Here is a 23,351-nt window from a genome sequence, read left to right as displayed (position 1 = left end):
GTGGGTGATCTTGCGACAGGAGGTACTTCATGTACTCCCCAGTTCGCGAGCAGCAAAGCCTACGTGTGGGGAAAGAAGCAAAGCCGGGGGCGCCAACCCCCAGAGCGTTAGCTGGGTGAAAGACCCAGGTGAGGGCGGCCCCGTGGGCGGGTGGCGACCGAGAAGGGCATGGCAGCTCCGGGACTCAATTAGGCCAATACCTACCTAGTAGGTACCTAGACTGCGGGGTAATTACCTGGTATTAATTACTGCTTGCCACTTACCCGAACAGCCGAACCTGCCCTGCCACGCCTGCCCACTTTGCACAGCCCAGACCTGTGACCATTTGGGTACAATTAACGACCTCAAGAAATCAGTTGGAATCAGACTCAATCTCAACAATACCTTTTTGGTAGACAGATGAACTCGCATCCTGCCTCGACATGGATCACCCAGCTCCCAAAACTGCCGGGCCCCGCTCGAAGCGTCGGCGAACTTGTCAGGCATGTTCTGAGTGTCGCACCCGCAAGATTCGATGCGATCTACCAGCACGACATCCTTGTTCAAGCTGTACGGCTGGAGACCGTGCTTGCACAGCAGTGAGTCTTCCCACGACCTCGCCACGCATCGAAACGCCTCTGCCGCCAATTCACAGCGATGTTGAGGCCGCCTCCCAGATGAATGTGCGGCCTTCCGTAGAGGCATTCACGGAAATCAACGGATCAGAAATGAATACCCTTGGACAGCAAACCATGCAAGAAACTTCTTCCAGCCGACTGCCGGACTCAGGTCCCGGTGGAGAGGCCGGGTCCTTGTCGGCGCAAAATGCAAAGCAACCCGCGGCGACGGGGGATGAAGACGTGTGGGCGCGGATGATAGAGAACTCGGACAACACAGCAAATATTTGGTCAGAGAAGGGATCTTCCCTGGATTGCTCATCAATGGGACGAATCGACAAACCGGTGTACAAATTCGTCAAGTTCCGAGGCGAGCCCATGGCTCACTCCATGCTCCCCCATTTGGAAGGCCACACTGAGGTGTCGGTGGATGCTGTCGAACAGAGATATTCCGGGATTGATCGCACCTATTTCCATCGCTTCAACGCCCCAAGAGCTCACCGCCCTCAGGGTAAGGCCCCGTGGCTACATGCTTCTTGCGACGCCCATTGCAATCTACTTGCCCACCTGCCGAAAGAGGATCAATTCTATCTGTACAGCATCAAGAAAGTGTTCAGCTTTCCGCAACGCTCAGTCACCGAGAGACTCCTCGTCATCTTCATCGAGTCGTGTTATCCTTTGATGCCAATCTTCGACAGACAAACCGTGCTGCAGCTTTATGAGGCCATGTACATGAACAGGCCAAGCTCTCCACTGTTATTCCATGCAATCCTCTTCACCGCTTGTCACTTTGCCGATCCACCACTTCTGCTCGAAGCCGGGTTCAACTCGGTTCTGGAGGCAAAAGTCTACTTTTTCCGCCGTGCCAAAATCTTATACTTTCACGACTGCGAGCAGGATCACATGTTTGTTGTGCAGGCTCTGATTTTGATGACCTTTTGGTGGATGGAATATACCGAAGAGAAAGACATGCGTTTCTGGGTCGGCTGTGCTGTGAATCTTGCGTTGTCAATGGGAATGAACAAACTTGGGGTTAAAACGATAGACCTGGCTCCAGCACAAGAACTTGTCTGGCGGAGAACTTTTTGGACGCTCTTTGTAAGTGAGCTTGGAGAAAAAGATGCGCTTTTTGGACTCGATTTTCTGACGGATCTCTCCTCTAGTGCCGAGAACATACCATTGCTGTTGCCCTTGGCCTGCCGTTCCTTCTCAATCTCAAGGATTGTGATCTGGAACCTCTCTCCGCGGCGGACTTTAGGGATAATGAAGACCATCAAATCGCCGTTGTTTCTGGGCTCCTCAGCACAACTGAATTCCCCAGGCCACACCCAAGTCACGGCCATGTGTGCCTAAAACTGACGGAGCTCACCATGAGAGGTAAGCACCAGTCATCAGGCGCCATTGGTGTTTTCGCTGAAAGTCCGCGTACAGTTGAGAAGATGCTTCTATCTCTCCGAGATGCCGCAGATCCTTCTCACTCCATTGTGACTCTCGAGAGTATGAAGGACATTGTGTCCAGGGAAAATTTCTGCACCCCTGGAATGATGGAAGATAACTTTTCGGTCGACGATCCCACAACCTGGAACAGAGGCAACATTTTCCCCATATTTCTGTTCCTTTATCACGAGAGAGTAGTAATACTATATTACCGACGCTACGAACGAGCACTTGTGGCCCTGCAAAAGGCCGATATTGACCGCCTGGCCGATGGCGACCGCGAGTGTATCTCGTCTGATGCAGAGCTCAACAGGGAACGCCCCGAACTAGGTAATAGTCTGAGGCAGATTCGAGCTAATATCCTACAATCGGCCGGGAACATCATTGAGATGCTCGACAATCTTTTAGCGCAGGGCCTCCTGCGTTATGCACCGTCACATGTGTAAGTATTGTTGAGAGGTGATGGCCATAAGTGGAGGCTAAGAGGGTTTTGAATGAACAGAAACACGTCCTGTTTCCACGCATTGCTCAGCATTGCAGAAGAAATTGTGACCACTTCCCCGAACACCTTGGAGCCTCAATCTGCGAAACAGAAGTACTCCAAGGGTCTTCAAGCGGTCGAGGACATGAAGAACTATTGGAAGATGGCATCCTGGGCACACTCCATGTTCAAAAAGCTCGCCGACGACGACTTCAAAGCGTTGAAGCTCTCTGCCGACAGGCGGAGAAGGGAGCTGGGGCTGTCACGCCTGCAGTCGCGCATTGCATCCAGAATGCACAGCCCGATATCTGAAATCGACGACTCCGATCTCCGAATGGGGTTGGACTTCCTCGACACCTGCCTCAACGGCGATCAGGATCCGGGCGTTAACTTCAATATTTTCAATGACTGGCAGGATATGAATCCCCTGGAAGGCTGGTCGTTGATATGGGAACACGATCGAGGTGGCGGATGCTAAACCGTAATACCCGGGGTGAAGACGCGAAGCGAATTTGTAGGTATAGCACGTCAAGTCAGACGAAGGGTCGGCTGTTTGCCGCGCAACCCAGGCCCTCATATGGTATCGCATAGCGTTGGCTGAAATAAGGTCGTACGCTCTTCAGGTTGAATGAGCTTGCATCGAAATCTCAATCACGTCGATCAGGGCTGCCCCCCTTACTGTCTTCATCTGTCGCGCCCCCGTATCGATGGCGGTGTCAAAGTACGTAGTATACAAGCCTAACCCATCCTCTTCAAAGTCCGGGCCCCATTGGAAAGGACCCGCGCCGAACAGAACCCGCCCCGTCTCGATCTGAAGCGTGTGGCATAGTTCTGCGCGGAGTTCGCTGACTGTAATGTCAACCTCGCCCTTGGGGGGTTGCACAAAGTACAAGATTTCCCAGCCGTTCTTGTTGACCCGCAAGCGATCCGAGTCTGAGGGTTCACGCCGCTTCCAGCCGGCCCAATCGGTGGTGGTGGTGGCAGGCTGCTGCTGGAGCATGGCATTGACGTCGAGGCGTTCACGCTCGGCAACAAAGGATCTTCTCGGGAAGCAGAAGCCGAACTCTGGCGTGGTCATGGACGAGAAATTGAGCTCCAACTGCGCGCCGTCGAAGAGACACAAGTATGAGGAATTTGCGTTCCTGTTGATGGTGCGAAACCAGCTGTTGTTGGTACATTGGACTAACGCGGGGACCATGCTCCTCAGTTCTCGCAGCACCAGGAGCCGTGGCTCGCAGCGGTGCATCATCTCCAAAGCCCAGGTGGTGGTGTTGTCGTCTTGGTTGGGCATCATCGAACAGCCTTCAACACACTGACGGGAAAGCTCAAATCGCTTCTTGATCCACAGGCCTAAAGATTTCCCCCTCTAGTCAGTTATTGCGTGTAAGGCTGTGGAAAAATTCCAGACTTTGATTGACCCTACCGTTCACCATCCGGATCTCCAGGTAGAGAGCACTGATTGTGTCAATTCCATTGTCTGAAAGCATACGAAGCGAATCCATAGTAGTGGCGCCGCTTTTTGAGCAGTGCAAGTCACTGGTGAGCACTAGGCGATATTATGTCGGGAATTATTATCGGAAAGAGCACCCGGAGAATCGCAGCGTGTCACTCAGTGAATCCGAGGAGCCGTTGAGAGCTTCGACGCAGAAGTTCACAAAGTGTGTTGGTTTAATTCGAACAGAGGGGATGTCCCATATGATTGATTAATTATTATCTCGGCGAGAGAAATGGGTCAGACTCGGTGAAGATGTGCGGAGGAGCAGGGCTGTTAGAGTGCTATTCCCGCCGTCAGACATCCGGGCGTCTCTTTGCCGAGGACCGCCCATGACGTGCTTTTCTGAATCAGCCTCACCATGATGGAAGCCGCCGCCAAGAGATTCTTCACCTATAGCACTTTGCCGTCGTCGGGGCGAGTCAAGACAAGAGCAAGTTCGGATACGGGATACTAACCTAGTACTATATACACGCGTTACCGGTGACACCGATCAACCCCAGTCAACCCTCGATATAGCTACCCTCGAAATTATACAACACTATACCGACGGTCTCGACGATATCTCACCCGTCCTAGACTATATTATTGTTTCTCACCCCGTCTATAGTCACGAGGAAGGTTCTAGAGGAGGTAAAGTTAGCCGGAGTGAAGGTCGTTTAGTTATAGTCGGGTAGTTTCGAGGACTAGGACCTAAAGTACACTAAGGAAAACTTCGAGTTAGCCGTGGGAGAGTTTAAGAAGGGGGCGTTAGGCCCCGAGGGCTGGTGTGTGTTAGTCGATGGCGAGAATATGCTGAGAGCAGTAGGCAAGAAGATTGAGAGGTAGAAGTCGTAGGATGGGGAGCGGGCAATTGATCCTTTGCCTGGGTACAGTTGTCTGTAACATTATGTCTAAAGGCGAGTACTGTCCAGACGGACGCAGACTCGTTGTTCATACAGCCTCCCTACTCATCTCAAACTACGACATCTCTCACACAATCTTCCGCCGATGTCCGTACTCAAAGTTTGCTAAAGCTTCTCCTTCCTCGATCGTTACCACTCCTCCTTCGACCCGGGCAGTTCTCAACTCTTCGGAGATGGTCTTAATCGGGCCTTAGAACCAGAGCAGGAACGTTAAGAAAGATCCAGTGCACCTCCTCTTGACGTCAGATCCAGCTTCTTGAAAACTCTTTAGTCCAGTATTTTGGGGGTTCATGAGCAGCCAAGAAAATTTCAACAAAATGTGATAGCACAGTGAGCGAATACCTTCTGTTACAGGTTACCAAGTTAATCTTCAGGCGCAAGAAGCGAGAGAGAATGTACGTGTCCGGCAGTCAGCTACCTACGCCCAAGTCTTGGCAAGACGCAAGGTCCAAGTGCACATTAAACTTCTCCAGCCCGTTTTCTGAATCATCGCCAGAGGCAGAGCGCTGTCGACGACTGTAACAGAGTGGTGCCCTACATCCTCCGTGCCGCCACATGGCAGGGGCAGAATCTTGACCCGAATAATGTCTGTGCTAAGTCCGATCGTGTGATACGGCCATTGGCTCGGGAATCTGAAAAACGGTCACCGTTTCCTCATCAGTACTAGAAGAGGTTCCACCAGCTTCGCTAGCCCTTGACAAGCCTAGAGTGTAACAGGAAGCGGCGTGCTCAGGTTAGTTCTTCTATGTTTTCGGGGACTCCATCCTAAGTCGTAGGCTAAATCCGAGAACTGAGACTTCATAGCTCAGTATATACCCTGCTCCCGTAAGTTGCCTGCTTTTTCCTTTGAATACGCATCCATAGACTTATGACCTCTGAATCACAACACTGACCGAGACACTTTGAGACAGCGGCTGGGTTGCCCTGGCCGCACATACCAGATTGAGACAATATCCTGAGGCGCGTCCATTACCTATGCAAGGAGGGCTATCTGCCAGACACCTGCCGCTCGAGTGATCTGGGAAAATGCCTATGTGCTCAGGTAGCGCAGGTGCGAATCTACCTACATTGCGACTCTAATTCTCGACACTTACATAACTAACCGGCAGATCATCGATTGCTAGACGCAGCTAAGGGGTCCTGGAACAAGAATCAAGTGCAGTCTCCTTCTGTAAAGTTCACATTTGTGAATCAGGCCGAGGATCTAGTCTCTATAAGCCAAAGACGGATTAGCAAAGGAGACCAACGTTCTGCAATCCGCTCTCATGTAATGCAACGTGTCCGCCAGGCGGAGCCAGCGCGAGACCACAAAAGACCAACCGGACAGGAGCATTCCAAGCGGGTTCCTGAGCAGGAAACACGAGTCCAATCCAGTTATTCTGACCCATCTTTGAGCAAGAGGTCAAGCAGATATACGCCAAATAGTTCGGTCACCAGTGGTGCAGGTGATGCTTCCCATCTGGTACAGCCTCCGACATCGTCTTCACGTCTCAGTCTATCCCCAGCTGTCCATCAATTCCATCCCTTCAACACCTTGCCGACTAATAACCTACCACATCAGTCTTCGGAGAGTCTACTACAGTATTGTGAGTAAGCATCGTACAGTCGAGTTGAGTTGAGTTGATATCATTGACCCTGTCCTCTCTCTCTGCGTGGGAGTGATATGCCGGGCTACTACTGCTATAGATTACTCTTCAACCCCTATTTAGTATGGCACCATAATACATGCGCGATCTTTCAGCCTCGTTAGGGCCTATTATTATCCTTTAGTCTCACTGGCGGCGCTCGTGATTTGAACCTTCCGTATACTTCCGCGAAATCTAATACTGTATTGATGATTTTCCGTTTGTTTCCACTATTGTCTGCCTTACCTTACTCGTTCCGAGGAGTTCCTCCGAGTATGGTTGCGATGCACCTAAGGGCACCACCTACCTGGGCTCGTAATTCTTGTCTTGCTTGCCAGAGCCTCGGGCAGTCCGCCAGCACGTGGACTACCGTTTCGATCGCTCCACACACACAGCGGTCGTCATTGATGAACTGTAGCAGCACTGGGGTTCTTTCGTCAATTGTGGGTACATTGTCGGAGCGGGGTTTCTTGTTGAGGCTTGAGTCGCGCTGGTCCCGTTCGCAATTGAGGCCCAGGAAAGCGGTGGGGCAAGGGAAGCGGTGGTCTGTGTAGAACCAACTGAATTGATTGATTGTCTAACTAGCAACTATTGAAGGTGGAGAGACTAGGTGGCAATAAGTGCCGCAGTGTCACTCGCCTAACCTGCCTAATGCAGGTCGAATCGGCTAACCTTCCCAATAGGGTTAGGGCAACAGCGTCTCCTGAGAGAAATGGATAATATGAATACATGACATCCGCGGCGCAAAGGGTTAGGTCCCCTCGTCGACCAAGAAGGGGGTAGTTGTTCTGTATACTGTGGAACGACGCCATGGGGTCAAGAAGAGATGCGGTCAATTCGCCTCCTGATTGTAATGTTGTTTGCGGTGTATCTGGTAGCTTCCAATCTGGATTGTCGGAACTCAGCCCCAAAGTCGTCGACTGTTCTAGTCCGAAGGCCTTCGGTGGTCGAGTGCGTGCAGGGTGTACGTCGCAAGAAGCAAGGTCGATTTTGTGCTGGTGGGCATCACTGTATTACACATCACAAGTCAATCAACCCGATTGTTGACATTCATGTATCCTGGGGACGTTAGGTCACACACAGCTTCTTTACCCTAGACCTTACGACACAGTTTGTGCCGTCCAGCTTACAGTTGGTGCACGGGACATCATTCTGCGTGGCATCACACCGAACTTTTCGTCCTCGACAGAGCAGGCAGGCTGCGCCGGCGCGTTTCAATCTATGGCGCGTCATATTCAGCCCAAGTAGTCTTGCTGGGGGATCGGTATCGCGGACACAGCTAGTCGCTGATATTGCCAGTTGTGTTTCCATCAATACGGCTTGCCATAGGCGGAGCAAACGGGCGGCCGTGTCATACGCGGAGCGAGTGGTGATGAAAAGCAGAAGTCGTGCTGGGAATGGTTTTGAACTGGGGAGAAGAGGAACGAGCGGGCTAGGGCAAGAGTGTCCAAGGGATCCGGGGTCACCACGTCCGGGGTAGATGGGTTCAGATATCGAGGGCGACCACCTTACCTGTGCTCTGAACCAGAAATGTGATCGTCCACATTTTGTTTTGGGCATACATGACATAGGACTTAAAGGATTGGACCACCAAGAGATCGCCCATTTTGTGCAGTAAAAACCGAGTGGATGGTCTCTGAACGTGTAGGGGTTTCTCGGCCTGCATCGAATTCAAGTCATTTCCTAGCCGAGACACAACTTGGCCACCCGTCACGGCAATTTTCGGTATATCTCGGTTGTGGTGTTGATCAGCCCACCTCCGCATCAAGGGGGTCTAGATCGAAAAGCGTCTGGAGAGCCCTCGGTCCCGTATTTATCTCCCCCACAGTAGGCTCAGCAGACTCCGGCCTGATCATGTCCATTAGTGGTCTGCTCGGGTTCAAAGAGCCAAGGACATTCTTTGCTTTGGGATTTATGTTTCCTTCGATGCATATACAACCAAAGATTACTCTCAGTGATCTCGACCTGCTTCCGACGCCCTGCCATTCTTTTCTCGATTTTCTACTATGTTCCTGTCGTGGCCGAGTTCGGAGACTAGAGACAATGTGTGATCGGAATGCTGACCGCCCTTGAATGCATTGGAAGGAGGATTCCAGGCCGTTCGCGGGAATAGTTTTTGCTGGCAATATCCCTCCGAACTTAGACCAGGACCCTGCATTGGGGCTAGAAAGCCACAAATAACCCACTAGCTAGGTAACTCAGCTGGCCCTCGTCTATGTAGAACCAACTGAATTGATTGATTGTCTAACTAGCAACTATCGAAGGTGGAGAGACTAGGTGGCAATAAGTGCCGCAGTGTCACTCGCCTAACCTGCCTAATACAGGTCGGATCGGCTAACCTTCCTAATAGGGTTAGGGTAACACCCCCCCACACTAGGCACTGTCCTACCAGCGCCGATTACAGTACTAGCTAAACTTACTAGGCAGTGCCATTTTCAAGGGTTTTAAACGCCGTTAAAACACAACTTTTATTAACATAACCTATAACCTTTCAATAACCCATTTAGCTAACCAATCCTCGCGATCTAATTAGCTAGAACTAAACGCCAAACGCTGCGATCTAATTAGTCGCTAATCAACGTTAACCCTTCGAGGTCTTGATAGCCACTATAGCCTTTACAACCCACGTAACTATAGCCTTTACAAAGTACACTCTTATACGGCGCCTTATAAAGGACACTTCCGTGTCGCTAGGTAAACGCCTTACAAAGGACGCTTTCGTGCCGCGGCTAGGCGTATAGGCAATATAAAGCACACTCTTATACGGCGCCTTATAAAGTACACTCTTATACTAGATAGCTATAAGATTATTACTCCTACCACTATAGATTGGCGCTATTATACTATAAATCTATCAATCTCGTTCCGTAGTTAATACTTACTCTAGCGCTATTATACCGATTATCCGTCTAAATACCTTAAATACTCCTAGAATAAGCGGCTTAGTAAGCCTATTTATAGCTATTTTAGCAGTAGATATAAATAAGAACGCTACTATTCTATCTTCGACCTTTTCTCGCGTATAATAGTACTAGAATTTAATATAACGAGTTCTACTATAAGCGCTAGACGTCTAAGCTATTACTATTATAACTTAGTTATTAGTAAATATCTATATTATATCTTCCTATCCGCGACTTAATTCCTATATAAATTATCTTAGATAAACTATCTCCTTAATAGCGTTACACTAATCGATATATTCGGCCTCTATAGACGATATTACGATTATTTATTATTTCCTAGATAACTACGTAATTAGTCCGTTTCTAAGCGTAAATAGATAGCCTAAAGTTAACTTACTATTAATATTATATTTATCGCCCTAATTACTATCCGTAAAGCTATTAATCTCGCCCTTTCTATTATTACGATAGTATAGAATATCCTAGGAACTTATCCTAGCTAGATATTTATATAGATAGTTTATATATTAAATTATAATCTTAGAAGGATTCGCGTTAAACTATATAATCTTAGAATAAGTATAAGCGATATCTAGCCTAGTTTGATTAGTTAGCTAGGCTATAGAACTATTTATCTCCTAGAAACGCTTAAGATCCGCCTATCTATATTAATCCTCGCGCGGTACGAGAACGACCTTATTATTAAATAGGATTCTTATAGGGCGACTTTCTAGGTAGCTAAAACGCTCTAGAATAGACTAGTAGTAGTCCTTTTAATAGATAAAGATCTTAGATTATATACGTAGAATCTAAATACTAATAAACGTCTATAAATCTCTAAAGTCTCTTAACTTATAAGTACTTAATAGCTTAGCTTTTATATACTCGATTATCTTTCTATTATTAGAGAATAAGACTAAATTATCTACGTATAAAATAATAACTACTCTATTCTAGTTAACGAATACCGATTAATCGCTCTAGTAACGCCTAAACCCTATTATAACTAATTTATAAGAGATATTTAACTACTATTTACGCGGTAATTAATAGAGACTAAATAGCGCTTTAATAAGCTTATAATAGATACTATTCTCGCCGAATCTAGTGAAATACTATATATAAATAGTCTTAATAAGATAAGAGTTTAGAAACGCGTTAATAATATCTAGTTATATATAATATAAGTCCTTAACGTAGATAATAATAAGGAATAATCTAATCGATCTAGAGCGGGCTATAGATATATAGATATCGTTATAATCGATATCGCGAATCTATTTATTTCTATAGATTATTTAGCGAGTCTTTAAGCGATCTAGCTTCTTAATAAGTACTTAATAGCTTATTAAGATATTTATACTAGATTACTTATCTATTACTATCTAGATATCGTTATTAATATAAGTCTAATACTACTATTTAATTATATACTTCTAGCGATTATAATTAGATCCTTTTATTACCTAACTATAAGTAATAATCTTATACTCTATAATAGCGATAATATTTAGGTATTCCTATATAAGATTTATAGTATTCTCTCGCGCTTTAAGCGATAGCTTTATAGCTCTCTTACTTTATCTAGATTAAGGAATCTACGGCGTAGATAGACCGGATATAGAAGGCGTAGTCTAAGATTATATAGGAGATATAGATAGCGTAGAACCGATCGGTAGGACTATAACCTTAAGTAGTATAATTAGTAACGATAAACGCGTAAGAAGCTTAATAATTATATCTTATTACTCCTAAATAGGCTATTTAATTAGTATTATAACCTATAGTAGATCTAGCGGTTCTTTACGTAAATAATTACTATAATTAACTAATAGTATATCCTAGATATCTTTATCTATATCGAATTTCTTATTAATCTCTAACGGCGCGAGATAGTTATAATTATCCTCGTTAAAGACTACGTCTCTAGCGCGAATAACCTTACGCGATTTAAGATTATATACCTAATAAATCGTAGTCGAACCGCCGTAACTTACTATTATATATAGGCGCGATCTATCTATAAACTTACCTTAACGGCGCTCTTTAGGAATATATATAAACGCGCGCGATCTAACGATTTATAGATAGTCTAGATTAGGTTTCTCGCTATAGTAGCGTTCGAATAGTATTATACTAATAGATCTATTAGGGCTTCTATTATATAAATAGATAGCGGTTTATAAAACGTTTTTCTATAGGAATTATAGTAGCTTTGAGTCCTTTAATATAGTTCTTATCTTACTAAATAAGGTACGATTAAGACGTTTAGAAACACTATTAGATTTAGAGCTATATAGAATCGTTCGCTCCTAATAAATATTATAATCCTTAAGATATTTAATAAGAGTAGAATCTTTATATTCTCCCCTATTATTAATACGAACTATAATAACTAGATTACTAGTAATAGCTATATATTAAACGAAATACTATATCTATTATACGGCCTTAGATTTAGTCTTTAGGAAGAATAGGATAACGCGGCGCGAATAGTTATTTATAATAGTTAATACGTACCGATTACCGTAAATTAATAGCTTAATTAGCCCTACTAAATCGCTATAGATAAGCTCGTTAATCCGCGTAGCTTTACTACTAGTCTATCCTTACCTAGGAGTTCGAGATTAGTTAGTAATAATATAATCCTCGTAGGATTTACTAAATAAATCTATAAAGGAAACGCTAGTCGCTATACTCCTTAACTTCTTAAGGTAATTAATCGATAGATAATCTATTCTATAATACTATAGCTTAGCTATATCGCTATCCTTTATTAATAGAGTCGAGACCGAATTCTCCGCGTAGATAGTTACTAAAGATAATACCTCGTCTATAGTACCTAGGAGATAACGACGACTAGATTTAACTACGTTAGCGATTCGTTTACTATCCTTATAAAGTCTAGTAACGGGTAAGTTATAAGTCTATTCTAGGATAGTTACTATTCTTTATTCTTTTAAGGCGTAAATACTAAGTAAATTAATATTTAAATCTAGAAAGTACTAAACGTTATTAAAACGGATAGAAACTTTCCTAATATCTAGATAGTAATTAATAATAATATCGCTATAATCTTCTATCTCTATAGTATTATAATCTACTAACCTCGCTATTATCGATCCTAGTCTAAAATTAATAAAATTAGTACGCGAATAGATTATATAGTAATTTATATTACTATTAATTAGAAAGTCTTATTCCTTAGTTACTATCGCGATAGTAATTAAATTAATAAAATAGAAATAGATAGACTTTATATTAGCTCTTCTATCGGTTTAATCTCGTATCGTAAGACCCTTAAGAAGATTAATAATATTAGAGAATAGATCGCTAAAGAAAACGTTAATATTAGCGGTATTATCCTTATTAGATCTCTTCTCTTTATCCTTACCTTTACGACTACTTTATTAATCGTCGATAATATAATCTAGATTAGTAGAATAATACTTCTAATTATAATTATTAGTCTTATAAATTCTATACTTAAATCTCTTATTTTTATTCTTTTCCGCGTTAATATCTCTATTCTTAGACTTATCCTTACGTTAATTCTTACTCTAGTCTTAAGTCTTAAAAATATTAGCCTAATTACTATTACCTTCACTAGTAGACTAATTACGCTTCCGTATATCGAATTAAAAGACTTATTAAACCGTATTATTAAAGATAATAGTATTAATTATCTTTTATAATAGCTATAATACTATTAATTTATAACTATTATTAAGATCGCGTAGAAATATTAATATCTAGAAATTATTATTAAGCGAATACTTTAGTATTTCGAAACTTATTCTATTAGCGCGAATCTTATTAATATACTCCTTAAGACTTTTAAACTATTTAAGATTATAACTATTAATTAAGATAGTCTAGCGATAGATAGCTATAAGGCCTTATTACTTATAGAATATCTTAAGCTTTTTAAGTATATCCTTCGCGGTCTTTTTATTAATAATTAACGGTTAGATATACGGTATATAGAGATTATAGATAACTCTTTTAGTCTTCTTATCTTATATCTACTACTTCTTAAACTTAGATATTTCTTTACCTAGCTAGAGGTCCTTATTAGTAGTAAGGATATCCGTAGAAAAACTATCTTTAGGTCGAGAATATCTTAAGGATAACTAGATAGATATTATAAGTAATTATATCTCTAAATCTAAGCTCTTAAGGTCCTCGACTTTATCCTTTATAATAGCGATAGTATAGTACTCCTCTAAGCGTAGAGCTATATAGTATAAAGAAATCTATATCGAATAGTTCGATTTTCCTTATAGGATTAGCTTCCTACTATTTTTATTATTTTAGTAATTCTCCCCTATCTTTTAGTGCGTTTATTTATATTCCTATCTCTTAAAATCCACCTCTTTAGCTAGTAGCTAACTATCGTACGAGATAAGGGATAAGCGAGGTATAGATAGAGAGAAATACGGGCCTAATAGTAGGGTAGTGGCGCTACTAAAACCGTAGTAATAGCTAACGATTTTTAAGCTTTTTAATAGCCTAATAAGTGCTTAATTACTAATAGCTAATTACTAGCTAATTAATACCTTAAATAAGCTAGGAAACGTTAGTCTTAACCTACTAACCGGGCTACTTCTTAAGGGACCTCGCGGGTATTAAGCGAGCGACGGAGGAGTGGCTAAACTTATAGCGGCGCTATAGCTATAACTAACTAAGGTAGAGTTACTATCTCGAAGATCCGCGATTCTCAAGACTTAATAACCTCTATAAACGCTTTACGTAAGTAATAAAAGGCGCTCATAACCTATAGAATTAACTGAATTAATTGATTGTCTAACTAGTAACTATCGAAGGTGGAGAGACTAGGTGGTAATAAGTGCCGTAGTGTTACTCGCCTAACCTGCCTAATGTAGGTCGGATCGGCTAACCTTCCCAATAGGGTTAGGGCAACAGTCTGGGGATAATGTTACACGTAAACCATGCTCCTTAAGGTTGAGGGGTCGAACCATTCAAGCATCCGCCACCCACCGCTGCATGCCCTACTTGACCAGGCTTCTCCAGTCTCCGCAAACTCGGGATTCTGACTTGGCATACGAACGAGTCATATCCATCTCTTTTTGGACTTGACCCTCGAGTGTTTCCAAGGAAGCATACATCAGAGCGCGCAGCAACTGCCCAGCTGCGATGCTGCTATCCTCTTACGGAGACCCGAGTGCAGGATTATCGTCCTGATGGCATCGATTCAGGACACGGGTAGTGGCGAACCTGGCTGGAGTGCTTCGAATATCACCTCTCCCGTTCAAAGACGGAAACGGAGCTCTAGAGCTTGTCTTAACTGCCGCATTCGAAAGGTCCGCTGCGATGTCACACAGACCGGAGTGCCTTGTACGAACTGCAAGGTTGACATACAGCCATGCGCTATTCCAAGGAGATCGAGAAAGCAGTGAGTTATTTTCCCCTTCCATGTGCATAATGACTCTGGGATTTTGATCACATATAGTCGGATATCAAGCGAAACGTCGCCACACCCTGTGCAGCTCAGCAACCAAGGTCTGCACCACGATGGTTTTGCTACGCAGAATGGAAACACGCTCCAAGATGAAGTAAATGTAGGCAGTGGACAGCAACGACCTGCGGGATCATTGAGTGTCCGCGTGCTCGAAGGATCATCACAGTTCGGTCACTTAGGGGAAGAGAGATGGCAGCTTCTTCCAGAGCCGACGTCGGATGAAGCACTTCCAACAGCGCCGAACATGGCATGTATGAGGGATATTCCGCCATCAGCCGCCACTCCACAAGCCGACATCCCTCAACTTCCGACGTTTCAAGCTAGATATTTGGCTTCTGAGGATTCAACAAGCTCTCCGCAAACGCCTAACCATGGGACTGATGCAGTACAAAACTTCGAAAGACCATCGAATTCGAGAGAATGTATAATTGCGGCGGCCTACCCCTTCCTGGACACTGATTTCGTCTCCCGGATACCGACTGAAGATTTCGAGTATCTCGATCACATTGGCTGTTTCCAACTACCTCAGCAGAATTGCCTTGATGAACTCGTTCAGGCATACTTTCTTTATCTCCATCCACATTTACCAATGATCGATGAGGGAAATTTCTGGGAGACATATCTGAGCAGTCAATCGGGTTCTCACCACACTGCTCGCGTTTCTTTGTTTGTCTTTCAAGCAATGATGCTAGGAGCGTGCAGCGTGAGTCTCTGCCTATTCCCACCTACCCTGCGTTATGATTCATTCTTCTGAGTCTGTGCCAGTATTCGTATTTCGTAGGGTCGTGCTCAAAGAAGGTGCTGATTTGGACCAAAGTTTGTATCCTTGTCGACGATTCAGGATCTAGGCTTCCGGAGTGTACGCGAGGCACGCTCGGTCTACTATCGCCGCGTCAAGGTAGGTTATAAGTTGTCCCTCCTCATTCGCTCACATGACTTATGTCTTCATAGGCCTTGTATGATTTCGATACTGAGAGAAGCGACCTGGCGAAAGCTCAAGGGGCATTACTGATGACATTCCACGTACCACTCAACCAGCCACAGATCAATACCTACTGGCTGCGCATAGCCACTCAGCTTGCCAAAATGGACGGCGCAGATCGATACTCTGCGTATGCAGGTCCAGACTTCGCGAGACACAATCAGCTAAAACGGGTCTGGTGGAGTTGTATAATCCGAGAAAGAACTATGTCACTGGGGCTTCGCAGGCCCATATCTATTTTGTCGTCATGTTTCGACGAAGTATGGCCACCGTTGACAGAAGACGACTTGAAGAGCGAAATCGGCCGATCATTCGTGCGCAGCGTCCCAGCCAAGATGAAGCTACTACAATCTCTGTCGGCCCTATGCAAACTCTGTGCTGTCCTCACCAACATCCTTCAGATGTTGTATCCCGCTAATGGCGCCCAAGCATCTGGAGATCGTCTTGATCTTCTGAAGCGCATTTACACCTATACAGAGGAGCTGAATGAATGGTATGACGGAGTAGCCAGCAACATCGGGCCACATGACCAACACGACAAAATCTTTGGTGTTGTCACTCTCTACACGAATCTTCTCACCATCTACTTCCAGTAAGACAGAATCCTTTATGTGCCACCGACACTTAAGAACTAATCGCGCTCCAGTTCTGCAAAAGCCGCTTTGTGCAATTATCGTATCATGCTTACACTGAACAAGCCTGCGCAATACAACTTTGAACGACTACAGACAAAAAACGAACTTCAGGATGCCCTACGCGGCATTGCGCGGAGCTTGCGGGCGATTATAGATGCCGGCATGATAACTTACTCTCCCGTTAGTATGTAGGTTTTGAGATGCTCCCTAAAGTGAATTGCACTAACGCCCACTTCAGGGTGGCTTTCCTAGCCCTGCCCTCAATATGCTACAACCTGGATCTGAGCAGCCATACAAACAAGCAAAAAACCATCCGCAGCCCTGGAACCAATATCTACCAAGATTTTCTCCGAGCGCTTCAGTTGAGATACGAAGGTACAGATAGGGCTCTCAACAATATGTCGAAACTAGTAGGTCACATGGATTTAGAGGACGTAACTTCGCCGTCAACGGCACAAACCAGATCCGAAAACAATGCAACAGGGCACAAAGAGTTTGACCGCATTCTTGGGATGTCGGCTCCTGCAAAGAGAGGGGGCGGCATCGATATTGTGACCTCTGACCCACAGAAGTACATCCAGATGAGCCAAACATTGGATTTCTTTCTGTCGCGTGGTCGATTCCCCACGAAATACGACAACCCACCAGATCCTGTGTCGTCACCAGTCGAAAGTCACGGGTCGCCCAACCCGCGCCCAATGGACGACTTGGTGGTTGGGCAAACGAGCAGCACCGTGGAAAGGTCCCAACGCGCTGGGGATGCAGATTTGCCCGGTCACGCCATTGCCGATCCCTCCATCTGGCCAGCTTCATCCACAGGCTCGAACAGCTTGCTGGCACCGGGGGGAGCTGGAACGGGCAGCACGGAGCTATCCACCATGCTCACGGATGACGCCTTTGACCAGGCCGCCTCCAGTCTGGGCTTCTCTTTCGAGGACTTTATGACGGACGGGCCGGATTCGGGTATTGAGCGACTGCAGAACATGCTCTATACATACCCCGATTGGCCGTGACGGCCCAAGTGGGTGATTACAGGATTTCAGTCGGCACATATGAGTCAAGAGCAGGGCAGATCTCGAGGGAGATAAAAGCCAACGTCCTGCTGGTCTGGAGCATGATATATCAAGTTCCAAATTTGTACAAGGGCCAATGTGTACTCGGACTAAAACGGCTTGCGAGCGACGCAGCATGCAATCTGAGCATTGAGCTGGACCGTCTCTAAAGATTGAGGTGCGTTTGATTACAGCGACGGCTTTCAACTCTGCTGCGAAACCCCGTCGGATGCCTTGGCTATCGACGCCATGACCATGGCGATTGCTCCCAAATCCTCGCCAACGATCACTAGCATTAACCTGTGACCTTGAGGCTCCTTTTGGGTATTGAATTCCATTACATTGCTGGAGGATGGCAACTTTGCATTTAAAGTCTGCTTCTTCTCTGCCTGTTCTGTGTCTAGAATTCGTTCATCATCCTCCTGCCCTCTGCGTCAAGTCCTGCCGCCTCGAAAGGCGTGCTGAACTCCCACACTCCAGCCTCGATCAAGCCCTGCTCAGGATCGCGCAGCCGCACCTCAGAAATTTGCTTAGTCAGGGCTCAGGTCAAGTGGCGAGTTGCTCAGGTCCAGAAACGGAAACGCACTTTGGAGAGGTCAAGACTCGCCGCTGAGTATAATGGTAATTATGCTCATAGCTAGTCGAGGCCTAAAGGGCCCCCAAAGCCCGAACTAGCTTCCGAGAACGGGTATTAGACGAGCTCCCTACGGCTCGTCCAGTACTCGGGCGCGCTCCTCCGTATGTATTCCGCCGTGGCTCCCACGAGGCTCTCCCGTGCTCGGCCGGGCATCCGTTACGTGCCCGAGTAGAGCGGCCTCGCTCCCTTTCGTGAACGAAAAAGGTAAGGGATGAAGCACAGTTCGGAGCATATTATATATATACGTGCGTGGTAAGAGTTGTACTTGGATTTGCTCAGGTAAATAGTCAGGCCTGGCCGGTAAAAGTAATTCTGGAGGAGTCATCGAGTACCTGTCCTTTACCTTCTGTCTTCCTGCTCCATGATCAGTGGTTATTGGGTTAAATCCTCAAGTCTCACGTTCATCCATGTTGGCGTCTGTGAAAGCATAGGTGGCTATTACTTACCCAGAGAAGACTTAGCCATCAGCCATCAGCCGTGTAGAGGTGTATCCTCTCAAGCTAAGTCCCTGTGTGTGTCTGTCTCTCTCCCCCCACTCATTGCCGCCTCCCCACGAGGATTGTACCACTGTTGGGGAAGTACCGAGTAATAATAATAGTGGTGTTAGTGGTGCGTACTCTTGCGATATCGGCCCCAGGTCCCCATGAGGGGCATCACCGATTGAGCGGCGACCGGCTAATGACGCCGTACAAACGTTCATCCACATCCACCTCCAGCATCACCGTTGCAGCGGAGCGGACAATGCCCGTGGGGAAAGCCTACTGAAAACTCAATGGATCATTTGCCGGTGAGGACAGGTGTACGGAGGATATATATGATATACGTGACGTATAGTTGGCTGGCTGACTGAATGATTGAATTGACATCTTTTTCATGATATTGTTTACAAAACAAACTGCGCGGGCGCACAGATCAGAAGCAGAAAAAGACGGATAGTGGGTATTTGTGAGAGAGATCTCCAGGGATCCCCATAAGGACAGAAACTTGGGAGGAAGAAAGGAACCACTACAACACCTGGCGATGGCAACCCTTCGCCTCGCGGCGTGGACCACGTCTCTCCAACTCAGCGACCTGCCCGCGTCCGTCACCCAGGCAGCGGTGCGTAGCTTCTACAACTGGACGGGCTGCGCGCTGGGCGGCTCGCATCACCCGACCACCACGACGGCGCTGACGGCCCTGGCGCCTTTCTTTGGCAAGCCCACCTCGACCATCCTGGGTCACGCGCACACGGGCGCCGTGGACAGCGGCAAGGCGGATGCGTCGCACGCGGCCCTGATCAACGGGATTGCCTCGCACGTCCACGACTACGACGACACGCATCTCGAGACCATCATCCACCCCACGGGGCCCGTGGCGAGTGCACTGCTTGCGCAGGCCGAGGCGTTGGGCAAACCCGTCGGCGGGGACGAGTTCGTTCTCGCCCTGGTGGCCGGCATCGAGGCAGAGTGTAAAGTCGGGTTGGCTGTGTGGCCTAAGCATTATGACATCGGCTGGTTAGCTCTTTTTTCTTCTTCTTCTTCTTCTTCTTCTTCTTCTTCTTCCTCTTCGCTTTTCTTATAGAAAAAGAACTTGTCGGAAATCATGTCGACAGCAATTGAGAAAGGAAGCTCCAAAACTGACCGACCGCCTTTGCTACAGGCACATCACCTCGACGACCGGCTCGATCGGCGCCGCCGTCGCGGTCGGCAAACTGCTCAACCTCACGACCGAGCAGATGGCGCACGCCATCGGCATCGCCGCCACACAGGTGACGGGGCTGCGCGAGATGTTCGGCTCCGACACAAAGTCGTTCCACGTGGGGCGGTCGGCGCAGAACGGGCTCATGGCCGCGGTGCTCGCGTCCAAGGGGTACACATCGTCCACGCAGGCCCTGGAGGCGAAGCGCGGCTGGGTGAACGTGGTGAGCGCAAGTAACCAACTGGACGATGTGATGGCAACGCTGGGCACCGTGTGGGAGACGGCCAAGAACTCGTTCAAGCCCTTCCCCTGCGGCATCGTCGTGCACCCGATCATCGACGCTTGCATCCAGCTGCACCGCGACATGGCACAGCGGGGGCTCGCGGCCACGCAGATCACCAGTGTCAAATGCAGAGTCCACCCGCTGGTGCTGGAGCTGACGGGCAAGAAGACGCCCCAGGACGGCCTGCAGGCCAAGTTCAGCGTCTACCACGGCGGCGCGGTGGGGTTGGTGCTGGGAAAGGCCGGCCCCGCGCAGTACGAGGACAAGGTGGTCACGAGCACCGAGATCGTGTCAGTCCGCGACAGGATCGACGCCACAGCGGACGCGGGCCTGGGCGCCGACGAGGCCGAGATTGTCGTCGAGTTGGACAACGGCACGACGCTCACGAAACACGTCAAGCACGCCATCGGCAGCCTCGAGGTGCCCATGACGGAGGCGCAATTGCAGGACAAATTCATCGACCAGGTCACCCCCGTGCTGGGCGCCGAGGGGGCCAAGAAGGCCAGCGATGCGGCGTTGGCGCTCAAGGGCGTCGCTGATGTGTCTGCGCTGGCCAAGGCGTTATAAACACCCCTGTCCTGGGAGAAGAGACGGGTACGAGGAGTGAATCCGGGTACTCTCGACGACAAGAAATTCAATAGACCTCCCTCTAAGATGGGTGTGCTCTCTAATGTCCATACAAAGATGCATTCGATAGTTTCGGTCTTGAAATTCAGTGTAGCGGCAGCCCCTGAGCACAGCCGCATACTCCTAGGACATGATGCTGTTCTGCCTCGTGTCACCAGAGGAGCAGTGTGTCCAACCTCACTTGTCAAGTAGCTGTAAACCATGCTCCCTCATCAAATCCATGTGAATGCGGTCTGCCCAGGCTTTCCGGCCCACGGCGATGGTCAGACCCTTTCCAGAGAAAAATGAAACGAACGAAATGCGTTTCCAACAAGGCCCCTGGCTGCATCTCTGAACACCAGAAGATGTTGCAAAGGCTGGCCGGTGACGCTGCCACTTGGATGACGGGCAGTTTCTTGCAGGTCGAGAGCGGTTTCATTCCATGTTGACGGGTTAGTAAGGGATGAACATCTACCAAGGGTACTGGGCAAGAAGACAAGACTGGAATGAAAAACCTGGGTATGCCACTGGTATCAACATGGTGTCATCGCCGTGACAGTTTCTCGTCTTCGATCTCCTTCAGAATCCCCATTTGCCCACCCGATCCATCAGATATTGAGCCCGTGCTTTTCCTTGCATGTGGCACTTGAGTGAGCTCCAGTGTACAATGCCCCCATGCCCGATGCAGGTGGTGCAGTAGTAGCGACCATCATCTTGTTCCTCCCAATCGCGGTCTTGAAAGGCGGCGACCCCATCTTCGACGTCAGTGTTGACGGTGTTATGGGCATGACAGCTCCTCGTGTTCAATCCTTCAGAAGCTCATTTGTTCACCCGACCTTTAGATGTCGAGATGGTGCTTCTCTTCCATGTGACGCTTGAGGGAGTCCATCTCTCTGACCCGTGCCACGTGGGCCTGACTGGGGGATGCGACCGTAGGATGGGGGTTCGAGGGAGGAAGATAGACGGGGGCCATATAGCCACGCGCGATGAGTTCGAGTATGTCAGTGGACGCTCTGTCGCCCGACGCGTTGTCGGGCGGTACCTAGGTGTAGTTGACCCAGTAGTAGATGTGGCGGGCAATGTGGGATAAAGCCTCGCCCACTTTGCTTATCTGGCTGAGCGCCTCCAGTGTACAATGCCCCCATGGCTGATGCAGACCGTGCAGTAAAAGCGTCCATTGACCCTTCCTCCTAATTGCAGTCCTAGAAGACGGCGACCTCATCGTGGACGTTGGTGTTGACGGTGTTGTGGCCATGGCAGCTCCTCGTCTTCAATCCTTCAGACCCCTCATTTGTTCACCAGATCCTTCACATATCGAGCCCGTGCTTCTCTGCCATGTGGCGCTTGAGGGAGCTCCAGTGTACGATGCCCCCATGGCTGACACAAATGGTGCAATGATAGCGTCCATTGGCCCTTCTCTCCCAGTTACGGTCCTGGGATGCGACGTCCTCATCGTCGACATCGCTGTTGGCAGAATTGTTGGTGTGCTCTGTACCTTCCTCCTGATCATTGTCGACATCTTCGTTGACCCCTGCTGTGTCTTCCCACGCGTTGCCTCCAGATGCCTCCACAAACTCAATCCACTTATTGATGCAGACGTCTGTCTGCATCACCATCTCTTGTCCAGTAACAAAATGATGCCTTTCCTCTCCTTCAGAAGCATCTCTGGTTGCCTCAGCGTACACCCTCTGACGGTAGCTCATTAGGGCGTTTCGAGTCTCTGGGATAGATGACTTGGTAGACATGATACCAAGGGATGCGGTTGGGGCGGGGTCGGCAAGATTTCGGGCCTGATACTGTTGCGCCCAGTGGGCGTTGTAAAGGAGGATGTCGGAGGAGAGACCAGCGAGGAGAAACTGGCGTTTGATGATCATGGAGTATGGTTCTCCCTGAGGAGACCTTGGGAGGCACAGGCGGAGAGCGTTTTCGAATTGCACACGCTCGATGTCGTCTTGAAGATCAACATCGAGCATCTTCTCCAGGTAGGCATTCACCCCGGCTATGTAAGCAAGGCGTGGGTGTTGAAGGCTGAAGTCGTGTTCAAGGGTGTTGAGAAGGTGACTGATTACCGCGTCAACCCCGGCGCAGAGGGCAGCGGCATGCTGTGTGGACAATGGCTGGGCCATTGTAACGATCTTCGTAGAACAGATGAAAGGAGCTTGTCTGTGCACTGAATGAATGATACGGCAGGATATTTGAGCGACAATAAAAATCTTGCTGGCGCACCAGCGCGTGGCATATTCACGCTGCCCATTGATCACTGCCTGACCCATAGTGAATATTCTTGGTGAAGACGAACATTCACGCTCTCATCACGTGGGAGAAAAGTTACAACAGTAGGCCATCTTGTTTGCAACGGATCAGTTAGGACTTCTTCCTTTGCAACCCACAGTCTTTTCCACAGACAGCCTGAAGGCACGCATCGTCGAATGGGACAATCACCCGTCACCCTTGGAACATTTGTGGAACTCCGGAGAGCAGTTCGGGCAGTGAGTTGCCCTGCGTTGTGTTCCAGCTCAGCACGCCTGCAATGAACCATAGGTTAGAAGACCGTC

The 23,351-nt window shown here is 47.6% G+C and overlaps 5 protein-coding genes across 5 annotated transcripts; 3 read left to right on the top strand and 2 right to left on the bottom strand.

Annotated features, from left to right (window-relative positions):
* Positions 1-656: 656 nt before the first annotated feature.
* On the top strand, positions 657-2,992 carry Z520_06523 (uncharacterized protein; the record flags this gene model as incomplete). Its single annotated transcript, XM_016777023.1, has 3 exons — positions 657-1,694; positions 1,760-2,475; positions 2,536-2,992. The coding sequence occupies 3 exons, from the start codon at positions 657-659 to the stop codon at positions 2,990-2,992; spliced, it is 2,211 nt and encodes a 736-aa protein (XP_016631868.1).
* Positions 2,993-3,133: 141 nt separating this feature from the next.
* Z520_06522 (uncharacterized protein) lies at positions 3,134-3,805 on the bottom strand (the record flags this gene model as incomplete). Its single annotated transcript, XM_016777022.1, has 1 exon — positions 3,134-3,805. The coding sequence occupies one exon, from the start codon at positions 3,803-3,805 to the stop codon at positions 3,134-3,136; it is 672 nt and encodes a 223-aa protein (XP_016631867.1).
* An 11,023-nt stretch (positions 3,806-14,828) lies between these two features.
* Z520_06521 (uncharacterized protein) lies at positions 14,829-17,554 on the top strand (the record flags this gene model as incomplete). Its single annotated transcript, XM_016777021.1, has 6 exons — positions 14,829-14,858; positions 14,953-15,627; positions 15,742-15,822; positions 15,876-16,498; positions 16,553-16,729; positions 16,780-17,554. 6 exons carry the CDS (start codon positions 14,829-14,831, stop codon positions 17,552-17,554), a joined length of 2,361 nt encoding a protein of 786 aa, XP_016631866.1.
* A 1,696-nt stretch (positions 17,555-19,250) lies between these two features.
* On the top strand, positions 19,251-20,757 carry Z520_06520 (uncharacterized protein; the record flags this gene model as incomplete). Its single annotated transcript, XM_016777020.1, has 2 exons — positions 19,251-19,723; positions 19,869-20,757. 2 exons carry the CDS (start codon positions 19,251-19,253, stop codon positions 20,755-20,757), a joined length of 1,362 nt encoding a protein of 453 aa, XP_016631865.1.
* Positions 20,758-22,103: 1,346 nt separating this feature from the next.
* Z520_06519 (uncharacterized protein) lies at positions 22,104-22,922 on the bottom strand (the record flags this gene model as incomplete). The annotated part of the gene is made up of 1 exon (XM_016777019.1): positions 22,104-22,922. One exon carries the CDS (start codon positions 22,920-22,922, stop codon positions 22,104-22,106), a length of 819 nt encoding a protein of 272 aa, XP_016631864.1.
* Between the last annotated feature and the right edge of the window lie 429 nt (positions 22,923-23,351).

This window comes from Fonsecaea multimorphosa (genome assembly GCF_000836435.1).
Source record: "Fonsecaea multimorphosa CBS 102226 unplaced genomic scaffold supercont1.12, whole genome shotgun sequence".
Lineage (NCBI taxonomy): Eukaryota > Fungi > Ascomycota > Eurotiomycetes > Chaetothyriales > Herpotrichiellaceae > Fonsecaea > Fonsecaea multimorphosa.
The sequence above is the reverse complement of the archived record's forward strand: the minus strand, read 5'-3'. Positions and strand labels throughout refer to the sequence as shown.